The following is a 12,137-nucleotide window of genomic DNA, read 5'->3' as shown; positions in this document are numbered from 1 at the left end:
ATCACACAGTAAGTACTATTAGGATCACGCCCCAGCATCTATCCAACCGTCTCACCCAGGCGTAAGGACCCCCATAATCCAGGTCAGGCTGTGGCTGTCGGCGTGCGGATGGAGAGGAAAACAACAGAAAACAGAGTTGTCAAAGATCAGTGAGAATAAGTTAACTCATACATCACAAAACATAAAATACAAGCCAGGCGATCTTGAAATCTTCACAAAATTACATTTTTTTTCAGGACTTCCAGGATCTTGTGTATTTACAAAAGGAACAGCATCAGAATGAAGCCATCATAAAATGCAGTAACATTAAACCAAACTTCCATGGCAAGGGTTGCTGTAATTCACGAGATCAGACTGAGCAGTCTGACCCCCTCCTCTTATATAAGACCTACTCTATTTATATTAGACAAAAGGGGAACACCTGTATCACTCTCAATTTTTAACTAAGAAAAATGAAAGTCTTAAGATGTCCAAAAATCTAGGTTTGCCGAGAAGAAGGTCCATGCAGACCCCAGGGAGATAACATTTTCCTGTTTGGGGTTTACGTCGCTGTCCGTGATGAATGAAGAAGGCCTATATTTTAAGAAAGTCAAGAAATAAGAGACCTGACCTCTGAACTTTGCAAATGGAGGATTTCAGAATATTAAGACACATAAACACAGCATGAACTGACCCTGTACGGACAGGGAGCGAGATGAGCTTTCTCCCAGCAGCACAGTTGGCCCAACAACCAAAGGCGGTCAGAGCGTCCAGGCCCCAGAGGACCTGGGGACGGATGCTGTCACCTCCTCGCTGCTCTGCGCTTGTCCTGAACCCGTCAGAGTTACGAGGTCTGCCTCTTATCTCCAGGATCCAAGTGCTCAAGTCTGTGGTTTTTAAAGAGTGTTATTTCACGAGATCAGACATATCACGGGGAAGAGCGGTGTAGGAAACCACCCGGCTGAACATGAAAATCCCAACCACGGTTGATTTTCCACTTTCTCCCCCTCTCTTATTCAACGTCCAGGTTGTGGGCCTCTTCTCTAAAATGTGACACCTTAACCAAAAATGCTTGAAATCTTGGCAAAGAACGGCGTCTAGCAGAGAAACGTAACTTATGTAGGTTAAACTCATTGAGAATGAAATGAAGGCTATAAACACCCTAACACTCACTAAGACTGCAATCGTTTTAAACTCCCTGGGGTCAGGAGACTTTCCAAGAACGTTAAGAAAGCGACAAATTCTCTTCCCAGAAAAATGCAAGTGTACCCCAAATCCCGAATACTAAGTGTGGAGGATCAAAGATCTGAAAACGATACGGTGATAGATTTGGATTCTGCGGCCGATTTCTCTGCTGTTCTCTCTTGGGCCTGCATTAATCAGGTTTTGCTCTCCCCATTTCCACCAAAAGTCTCCTTGTCAAGGTCACCGACGTCCTCCACGATGCTAAGGCCCTCGGTCCCATGCTTACTGGACCCCTCGCTTCCTCCTGGAAACAGTATCTTCTCTCGGTTTCAAGGGCCGCCCTTCTCCTGGGCCTGCTTACTCCTGTGTCTCCTCCACAGATTCTGCAAACTGAGTTTTGCATTTATGGTGTTTTGGTTACATAAAAGTTACTTCCTCTGGCCTCTTGTCAGAGAGAAGGTCTATGAGGAAGTGACGACCGTATGGCTGAGGGGAAAGTTTCAGAGTGCGGAAGCTCTAGAACAGACCTCACATCTGAACCGTTACTTTCTGGCAAAATCAATGCAGATCTGTTCTTGGCACCTGCCAGGGCAGTGACAGTGACTTGCCTGACACCCCAACAGTGTGTTATCTTTATAGCTGACTGTTGTGAACAGCCGACGAAATGCACGCTCAGCGGCCACACGGGAAGTCTAGGGCTGGTGGGGCGCCCGGGTGGGCTCAGTCCGTGACCATCCAAGTCTTGATTTCAGCTCGGAACAAGGTCTCACGGGTTTGTCAGTCGGAGCCCCGTCAGGCTCTATGCTGGCAGCATGGACCCTGCTTGGGATTCTGTCTCTCTCCCTCTCTCTCTGTCCCTCCCCTTCTCGAGCTCTCTCTCTCTTAAAATAAATAAACGTCAAAAAAAAAAAAAAAAAAAAAGAAGTCTAGGAGTGATACTATAATTTAATTGTTAAGGTGGAAACAAGCTTTCTACTCCATACTGTCCCCAAGTGAAATGGAGCGGCTGCATTGAGGCCTCCTTCTTACCAGCAGCGACAGCGACAGCAACCCTGTGGTGGTAACACGGACATGCTCGCAGTCATTTACCGACTTAAGGCACTAAGCAAAACGCAGTTTCTCTGCTTTGCTTCCCAAAGCACGCAATGTTCTCCAGTCTAATTATGAAGGTTTTGGGAATGTTTACGGAAAACCACGTATTCGTCTCTGCCAGCCATCAAGCTGTCAGTGACGAAGACGTTCCATCGCCGCTGACCGAAGGAAGGACTTGGGTGAGCAGACCCGGGTCTCAGGGCTCTGACCTGCTCTGATTTCCCACCAGGTCGCCTGCTGTAGTTTTCAAGGAGCTACACAAGAACAGCACTGAGTTAACAGGTGCTTGAGCTGAGATGCACATTTGGCGGGGAGTGTGGAGGCAAGCAGGATCCCTCCAGGGCACCAGCGCCGCACAGAGAGGACTTAATCGGGGCGTGGCAGTGTTGTGATGCGGAGGGATATAAAAACGTTACGATTTGCCCACGCGGGCGAAAGACACGACAAAAGTGCCCGCGTTTACCAATACTCTTTCCGCACCACAAGGAAACATGCCACCAGTGATGAGACTTCAAACGAGCGGCTTCCCAGATACTGGTAACAAGACTGCGGGGTAATGGACGCGGAATCTGACTGCGGGGACACAGGGGGCAAAGGATGTCCACACAGACTGTACCGTGCAAACCCAGTCATCCTGGTTACTGACCCTCAGACTTCCACGACTACCCACTGACATGCGCTCGTCTTCGTCGGAAGCCTAGTGAAAGAAAGGATGAAAACAGCCATGAAGCATAATATAACACGCATAAAAGAAGCCGACGTCCAGCTTTCAGAGGGGACGTGGCCCACGACACCATAGCAGGGCCCCAAGGTAGGTGACTCTGGAAATCTCAGCACACCTGAGCCTGTGTCTTCTCCAAACGGCCCCGTCTGTGCGCCTCTGTTTACAGAGGGCTGTTTCTGGATGATACCGCTTTACGTTAATGTCATTTCTTTGCTGGCAACCTATAAACACGTAGCCTCAGTGCGTGTCACTCTCAAAATTATTCATGGGTATTCAATAGCAGAAAGAGCATTAAAACTGTCACGAACATATTAATATTCAGAAGTTTCCAATGCTCCCTTCACCAAGTTAGGTCAACAGGCTAAAAGCCTTTGTTTAGGTAATAGTATCAGTGTTAATTTCTTTTATAAGCATCACTAAAATACACACACGCATGCACGCAATTTATGTATTTCAGCCACTACAACTACAAATTAGACTTCAATCAAAATGAACACAGTACTAACCGATGTGTTTCTTCTGGATCTACGTGAATAACGCTCACTGTCTTCCTACCAAAGCAAGGGAAGAAACAGCATTAAAGGTCAGGTACAGACAGAGCAGAAGCCTTAGTCCGCTGGTATTTCTGATATAAATGTCACATAAATATTTTCTTTGCTGTCATCAAAGGCTTCAATTAAACCACTGGGGAAGGATGTTCTCTTTGGGCGGGGGTATGTAAGCACACAAGTAATCTGCATCTTTCATTTTGGCTTTAAAAGCATGTGTTGGGAGAGAGGTTGGGCCTTAGTTTGTCCCTAACCTCTACTATGTGGTCCATTAAAACTAGTCTACTTTTCCCCCTACATTCAGAACGTTATTCTCTTTCCTTTGGGAATCAGAAGATAAATCATTTCTGGAAAAGATCCAATAAGGGTGTCACCCCATCTACTGTATTTTGTGCATTCTGAGATAGGCACAGTTTTCCACATGTTTGCACATCTCTGCAGTTGGGGGTATATCTTATAATCAAGGTTGCCCACATTATAATTAGCAGCACTTTTTTCTTTCTCGATGGTATACAAAGCAATGATACATCTTTTAACTGGGTCTTAAGATTTGACAAAAATACATCTGCCTATGCCACAGAAGCCTAAAATGATGGGGTTTACACATAATGAAGGTTGAAGTGAATAATTTTTTCGGTAGAGGACATATATACTCTTTATATTTCAAGAACTCTTCTCTTTCACGTTCTATACAAGTGTCTAAGAGAGGAGATAATTTTACATTTCTTTGCATTATTTATCCATAAGGGACAATGACTGTGGCATTTCCACTGGCCAGGCTCTTAATTGCTAAAAGTATGTGATGATGTCCATGAGGCCATTCAGTAAGGTGTCAAGGACAAGAGGCAGGGGCGGGAATTGAGGTGGATGAATTAATGAGAGAAGGAGTGGGTCCACGTTCTCCTGGGGCAAGGAGAATGCTCCCCCTTCTAGAGGGTCATGCCTGAGGCACCATCTCCTGCTGAGTGTGCCTGGAGGAGAGTCCTCTGCCCAAGGCGACAGGAGGCAGTGGCCCCGGAGACCCCCACAAGCCACAGCTAGCGTGCTGACTCCAAGAGTCAGCGGCTACTGAACAGACCAGACAAAAATGCCCGGCCAGGACCATTTCTGACCCAGCTTCACAGGGATGTAAACAATCAGGCCAGACCAGAAGTCCCGGGGAGAAAATGTCTCAGGATTCAATTATGGCGGGGCAGGAATCTATTGCTATAATCAAACTGAATAAGAATAAAATTATAAACCGGGCCGCCTGGGTGGCTCAGTCGGTTGAGCGTCCGACTTTGGCTCAGGTCATGAGCTCACGGTTTGCGGGTTCGAGGCCTGCATCAGGCTCTGTGCGGACAGCTCAGAGCCTGGAGCCTGTTTCGGATTCTGTGTCTCCCTCTCTCTCTGCCCCTCCCCCACTCATGTTTGATCTCTCTCTCTCTCTCTCTCTGTCAAAAACAAACATTAAAAAAAATTTTTTTAAAAGAATAAAATTATAAGCCACTTAAAGTTCTTAAAATTGTATTCAAGGCCTACCATCCACTGTTCGATGTCACCCCATTTTGTGTCCAGCCCATAATATTTCTATGGACAGAAGGGAAAGAAAATTAGGCAAGAAGTGAGACGGTAACCACACAAGAAACTGCTCTGACATGCATTTCCAAACCGCTGCCCAAGCCACACGCTGAGGGTAACATGCTGGGGCAAAGCAGCAGAGACCAAGGTCGCGGCTCCGCAGGGGAGCGCTCCCGAGCGATCTGCACAGTGAGCCTGTGCAGAGAGACCCCTCGCCCTCCTCACCCCACCCCTCCCAGGCAAGCCAACAGGGCCAGGACGAGGCACTCTGGACCGGGAACTGAAACTCAGCCCAGCAGCCCTTGGGGAAGGCTGTTCAAGCCTGCGGAGCGAAAGAACTCATGCTGTTGCTACAGCAGAATGAGAAAAGCTTCCTCGGTGTGGGGGAGGAGGGAGAGAATGTGTGCTGACCCCTAGGCCGCCAGCTATCTGGTGTCCACGCTAAATTTAGGCCCAGGAGAATTTACGTTCTTTGGATGTCTTTATAGCACGTCACCGATGCAAAGATGACTTAGCTAAGAGGGCTTGGTGCAGGAAAAAAAAAAAAAAATTTACATGAGCAGCTTATATGTTCGGCATTTTCTTTAGCCAATGTCTGCAGGGTTTAGCTTGCTTGGCTAAGCCACAGCGGGTCAAGTTAAAACTAGGAGAGCGGACTCAGAATGGCTGTTACCATTATTAAATATAGTAATTCCAAAGATCGGTGGGAGCCCACATACAGTCTCAGATAATGGGGTTCTGCCTTTCTCCTCAGTTTTCCCTCCATTCCAACAGGAAAAGCGAGGAATACCTGACCAAACCCCCATACCACACAACATGTGGTTTTCCTCTTCATACGTGAAAACCTTATAATCAGAAAAAGGAAGAAAAAATCCATTGCTGAAAGTAGAAGACAAGTTTTGAAATTGTTTTCCAATCGCCGCAACACGCTGCTAAATTTGGCTTAGTTCCAGTGGATCTTGAGGGGTGGCCAGACTTTCAGTAGATGGCTCTGCGACAGTCTTGGCCCTTCCTCCTCAAGACAGCGGCGGACTGGAAGAGGAAGACGCTGGAGGGAGAGTTGAAGCAGACTCGAGCATTCCGCCCGGGGCAGAACTGCAATATCAAACCTACGCGAGCCGGGTCTCTTCCTGTTAGTCACTTTCCTTACTTTGATGTTTCGAGCTCAGTTTCCCAGCCGAGCAACAGCGTCAGGCTATTGTGCGTTAACGCTCGCTCCACTCTCACTGCCAAATTCCGTGTTTCTCACACGTGAAATGAGATGCCACCAAACCTCGTCATCTCCTGGCTTAATTACAAGATGGAAAAAATGTATTTTTTTTAAAAAAAAAAGGGGGGGGAGCCTACATCAGTTCACAAAAATTGTCTAAATTCCAAAAGAAGCTTGTATTATCAGGGGCGCCTGGGTGGCGCAGTCGGTTAAGCGTCCGACTTCAGCCAGGTCACGATCTCGCGGTCCGTGAGTTCGAGCCCCGCGTCGGGCTCTGGGCTGATGGCTCAGAGCCTGGAGCCTGTTTCCGATTCTGTGTCTCTCTCTCTCTCTCTGCCCCTCCCCCGTTCATGCTCTGTCTCTCTCTGTCCCAAAAATAAATAAACGTTGAAAAAAAAAAATTAAAAAAAAAAAAAAAGAAGCTTGTATTATCAGTCTCCCTATTTTCTTCTGCCAGTTCTGTGCCTGTATCAGCAAAGGCACACCATCTACTGCTGTCTTTTGCGATGATCATGGTGGCCTATATAAGTAGCTCTATGACTGTGGCTACATTTCCATGTCACTTCAGGGAGGGAGAACACCCCCAGAAAGAGCCAGGTGCCCCCAGCTAGCAGTTCTGATGTTAGTGAGCAGGCCAGCACAGCAGCGTGCAGAAAGCGTACAATGTTTCAAATGTAAACGACTATGATTAGCCAGTGAGTCATGCGCAGGAAGCAACAGCCAAACTTACAAAAGGGGCTTGACTTTCAGAAATAGCTTTGATTCAGGAGAAGAGAAACTGTCGCACAGAACAGCCAGATGGGCTGAGAGATGTTTACTGCCTCCTTTTCCTCTTCTCAAATGGTAATAAGGAAAGCTTTCCCTCCCTGGCACATATTTATTACAAAAATGTACATCCGCTTTTGGAGCGGGGACTTCCTGAACTCCTTTCTAGTTTTACTTTGTGTACAAGTTAACATTCTGACAAAGTTCTAACACCCCGTCCCTGGTGTTGCTGAGAAGATAAAAGTGATCTAGAACTAGAAAGGAATGAACCAGAGTGGAAATTAGCAGGTGGAGTCTCTTTCCTCAGTTCAGGGCGATTTGTTACAGTGAGGGTTCCCCCTTGCCTTTTACTTGTTAAATTCCTACGGAGACTCTGTAGGTATGTTTGGACCTAGCTTCAACATCCATTGCAATTACTCACCTGCTTTCTTCCCACCAGGTAATAGTTATGCAGAGTGGGGATGGGGAGCAGGACACAAAGGCAGTCTGATATCATAGCAAAGGACCCCACGGGAGGACTTTTTAAATGGACTGTGTTTAAAAGGGCTTGTTCTAACCTCTGAAACAGTCATCTTACTTTGATTTTCTTAGCTGCTCTAAAAGATACCATTCTTCATCTATAGACTAAATACATTTATGAAAAGCAGCTATTATGGTTGTCGTAAGTAACAAACTAGGTACATTTACAGGAAAGGCTCCAGTATACACACTCTGAATTCCCACTCACTCCATCATCATCGCTGCATCAGGAGCCCCTTACCTGGTTGTTTCCTACTGTACTCTCTGCACCTGGCCTGCTAGTGTATTTATCTCTAACCTTCAGCTGGTTCTATGAAGGGCTAGGGAACAGAGAGGCACGTTACTATCCTGAATGTTAGGGGTGGACGGCAGGCATATTTTAAGCTCTTGGATTTTCCTGTTGTATCATTTTCTTTTTTGCTCCGATTTTTAAATCAATATTTAATACTCTTTTAGTGTACGGTAATCTGCATGGATATTTAATTTTTTTTCTAATAAAATTATATGGAAGGATAATGTCTCCTTAAACAGCTGATTTCAAAGGTTTCCCACATCCTGAAATGTGATTTTACTTTGCCTTAGAATTTTTTTTTTCAAAGAAGTGATTTTCTAATTTGAGAAAAGCAGAGACGAGGAAAGCCTTCTGTGAACAGACGTGTGTCTAATGGTGGCTTTTTAAGGGGGTATAAGTAGCAACTTTGGCATCTTGATCAAACCGATTCATCAACAAAGCAGTAAAAGAAGCAGTAACAACTTCTATTTCAATGAAGGGCATTATTTCTGAAAGGTGACCAGGCCCTTGGCAAGGAAAAAACTAGTACGTGCAATTTAGAAAACAAAGAAGAAAGAGCCTACCTTTTGAACCTGATAGATCTACAGAGAAGGGCAAAAGAAACGGGAAAAGAAATAGGAAATCCAATTACAAGAGGAGAAGCATCAGAAAGAAAGGTTCTGTAAGTACCTGGAAATGTGAATAAAAGTCATACTGGGGTGGGGGGGCTGAATACTGGTAAAATACGAATTGAAAAATGTTTGAAGTCTCATTGAAAGAATTCTTAATTTCCTGACTCCTTTACATTCTGTTTTAGGTACAATGGTGAGGCCCGGGCGCACACACGGATCCCTACGAGAATCCGGTTATCATTCCAATGCACGAGTCTGCAGAACCCGTCACCATCAGTGGGGAAGAGCACTTCGTCTTCAATTCGAAATTTCTTTGCACTGCGATGAAAGTTTAACTAGAAAGCAAAGAAACCAGATTATAAAGTCAACTGGTCAAATTCACAGATAGGAAGAAAGACGCTTTCCTGTCCTGATTCATGCAGACAGAAACAGAATGCCAGGAAAGTTACGGCTCAACCGAGCGATCACTAGAAGAGAACTGAAATACACATTTTAAAAAGCCTATTATGACGCACGGACATATTCATTTGCTCCAGGTGTTTCTCCTCAGGGTGTCCCAATCACTAGGTGAGGCGGAGATAATCTGCTTCATTCACTCATTTGCTCACTCATTCATTCACAGAACAAAACATCGGCCAAGTCAGGCTTTACTCAAGGCGTTTCTAGGTGTTCGTGGGGGAGCACGGATGAACATACACAACATTACGACCACGTGGAACACAGCACTCTCCATGAAAGTCACTAGCAAGAGAACATCACACCAGGGGGGGCACGTCTCACCATCTGTCTTCTCTTAGCGGGGGTCCTTGTGTGAAATAAAAGGTTCCCTAGGAGTTCCCAAAGACTCTCCACATGTTATTCTCCCCTGATGAATCCATTAGAAAGGACCTCAGCATCCTTCTAAACAGCCCCCAGCACAGTGAACAGAGGCCACAGACTCTCACCATCTGCAGGGCAAAGAACTGTGATGGGTGAGCGTAGGGGCTCTGCCATGGGGCGGGGGGCGGAGGGGGGCTGGGCTGGCCTCGGTGGGGTGGTCCCGGTAAATCCCAGCTAGCTCCGAGGCCCCCGTGTGGCTCCAAACACAGCCTGCCTCCGGAACTCCCAACCTCTGGCACCAGCTTCCCGCTCTCCTGGCCCCCAGGGACGGTCACTTCTCCTCCTCCCCCTCCTCCTCCAGGGACTCACAGGCTCTGTCCACCTTCAGTGGATCTGCGCTCCCTCTCAAGGAAACCCTTTCTGGCCCAGCTCAGAAACACCTGTGTAGAGATACACGGCTCGGGGATCATGCTTCTCAATTTCTTACACCAAAATATCAACCTTCCTAGTGGAACGCTGGCCTTCCAAAGCATATTCATTTCCACTTAACCAACAACTTAAAATGCCAGTACCCCGGGCTATCAGATTGTATAACCTCAAATTGTGTTAGCGCGGTCTAAGAATAGTCCGGCCCAGAGATGTGATATGCAAAGGGCAGGCTAGGGAAGTGCTGTCTGTACACCTTCCGAAATCCCCAGACTCCGCTAGCTTGCCTCGTCTCTCCCTCCGGAGGTGCACACAAACGCTCATGCATGCACACGCACGTGTCCGGTCCCCCGCCCCAGGATCTGGCTCAAATCCAGAACAGCTACTGCTTCTGTGTTGTCTGTAAAACTCCAACAAAGTTGCCTATTCCTTTTATTATACTGGGCTTCTAAGTCCACACCGACGAGAAAATGACTTCCAAGGTTTGCCTCTACTTGTGAAATGACCAGATTGTGTACGTCTTCTCTTCCCCCTTTGCTGTGGTGCCAGCCAGCTCACAGACAACTTTCATCCCACGGACACTGCCCTTTGTTCTTGTTTTTATCGTTAACCTGATCTTGAGGTAGAGAGCACACGCGGAGGACCACGGCTTTGCAGCGGTCAGATCTACACATGAATCTTAGCTCAACCACCGCGGCTGTGGGGGAAACTGTCCATTTTCCTCACCTGTACATAAAACTCGGGGAGACCCCCTCACACACTGTGACACTACCCAGGTGTGTGTGGACTGCCCCGGACCAGGGGCTCCCAGGATGTCCCTGCTCGTCCCTTCTGCCCTACCCCAGTTCTCTTTGACTAGCAAGAAAATACGCATCTATTTTAGTTTAAACCTTTCAACTACCCTTTTTGAGAAAGCAAACTTTAAACACCAGTGCTCTCCTAGTTCAAATACCTTACGTTTCTGCCCGCGTAATTGTCACTTGGATGGGTCAGTGCTTCTGCTGAGCCAACCAGATCAGTATAAACCACAGGGCAGACCAGGGGGCCTCCCTCCACGCTTCACCCCTTCCTTGACCTGGCTGTCTCTGTGTTCTGCCCACCCCCACATGCCCCTCCTTCATTCAGTGTCCCCCCGGCTGCGTGGACCAGGGTTAGCTTCTCGTTTCCTCCCTGACACACGGATAATTCACATCGTGGGAGCTGGTCATCAGGCCTGTGACTGATCCCAAATAAGAGTCTGAGTTCAGCAGAAAAGGAATTGTTGAGGTACCTTCACTCAATCACTGTGTCTGTGAGATCACATAGGGAGGAGGGGGAGCACAGGTGAATGATGTCTGTGAGATCACACGGGGAGGAGGGTGAGGCCACACAGGGAGGAGGGTGAAGTCACAGGGGGAGGAGGGTGGGATCACACGGGGAGGAGGGTGAGGTCACAGGGGGAGGAGGGTGAGGTCACACGGGGAGGAGGGTGAGGTCACACAGGGAGAAGGGTGAGATCACACAGGGAAGAGGTGAGATTACACAGGGAGGAGGGTGAGATGACACGGGGAGGAGGGTGAGGTCACACGGGGAGGAGGGTGAGGTCACACGGAGAGGAGAGTGAGATCACACAGGGAGGAGGGTAAGAACACATAGAAAGGAAGATGAGCACAGGCAAGTGATGTCTGTGAGACCATATAGGGAGGAGGGTAAGATCACAGGGGGAGGAAGGTGAGATCACACAGGGAGGAGGGTGAAGTCACACGGGAGGAGGGTGAAGTCACATAGGGAGGAGGGTAAGATCACACGGAGAGGAGGGTGAGGTCACACGGGGAGAGGGGTCACACGGGGAGGAGGGTGAGATCACACGGGGAGGAGGGTGAGGCCACACGGGGAGGAGGGTGAGGCCACACGGGGAGGAGGGTGAAGCCACACGGGGAGGAGGGTGAGATCACACGGGGAGGAGGGTGAGGTCACACGGGGAGGAGGGTGAGGTCACACGGGGAGGAGGGTGAGGTCACACGGGGAGAAGGGTGAGATCACACGGGGAAGAGGTGAGATCACACGGGGAGGAGGGTGAGATCACACGGGGAGGAGGGTGAGGTCACACTGAGAGGAGGGTGAGATCACACGGGGAGGAGGGTGAGGTCACACCGGGAGGAGGGTGAGGTCACCCGGGGAGGAGGGTGAGGTCACACGGAGAGGAGGGTGAGGTCACCCGGGGAGGAGGGTGAGGTCACCCGGGGAGGAGGGTGAGGTCACATGGGGAGGAGGGTGAGGTCACCCGGGGAGGAGGGTGAGGTCACACGGGAGGAGGGGTCACACGGGGAGGAGGGTGAGATCACACAGGGAGGAGGGTGAGGTCACACGGGGAGGAGGGTGAGGTCACCCGGGGAGGAGGGTGAGGTCACACTGAGAGGAGGGTGAA

At 48.5% G+C, this 12,137-nt stretch overlaps 1 protein-coding gene across 31 annotated transcripts in view; it reads right to left on the bottom strand.

Moving 5' to 3' along the window:
• LRRFIP1 (LRR binding FLII interacting protein 1) overlaps nt 1-12,137 on the bottom strand; it is an 84,260-nt gene that overhangs the window by 52,873 nt on the left and 19,250 nt on the right. For 12 of the 31 annotated variants that reach the window (XR_004344056.1, XM_032594558.1, XM_030324066.1 and 9 more), the window contains exons 3-7: nt 8,438-8,455; nt 5,050-5,097; nt 3,487-3,531; nt 2,873-2,953; nt 56-94 (exon numbers count right to left, since the gene is read on the bottom strand). The exons of 8 other annotated variants lie outside the window; for them this stretch is intronic. Coding sequence is in view for 22 of the 23 variants with exons in the window: in XM_032594558.1 (XP_032450449.1) it covers nt 56-94; nt 2,873-2,953; nt 3,487-3,531; nt 5,050-5,097; nt 8,438-8,455 (231 nt within the window). In the remaining variant the exon portion in view is untranslated. The remainder of the gene's footprint in view (nt 1-55; nt 95-2,872; nt 2,954-3,486; nt 3,532-5,049; nt 5,098-8,437; nt 8,456-12,137) is intronic. 11 more of the 31 variants (XM_032594560.1, XM_032594549.1, XM_032594551.1 and 8 more) reach the window with 4 other exon arrangements.

This window comes from Lynx canadensis, chromosome C1 (genome assembly GCF_007474595.2).
Source record: "Lynx canadensis isolate LIC74 chromosome C1, mLynCan4.pri.v2, whole genome shotgun sequence".
NCBI lineage: Eukaryota > Metazoa > Chordata > Mammalia > Carnivora > Felidae > Lynx > Lynx canadensis.
The sequence above is the reverse complement of the archived record's forward strand: the minus strand, read 5'-3'. Positions and strand labels throughout refer to the sequence as shown.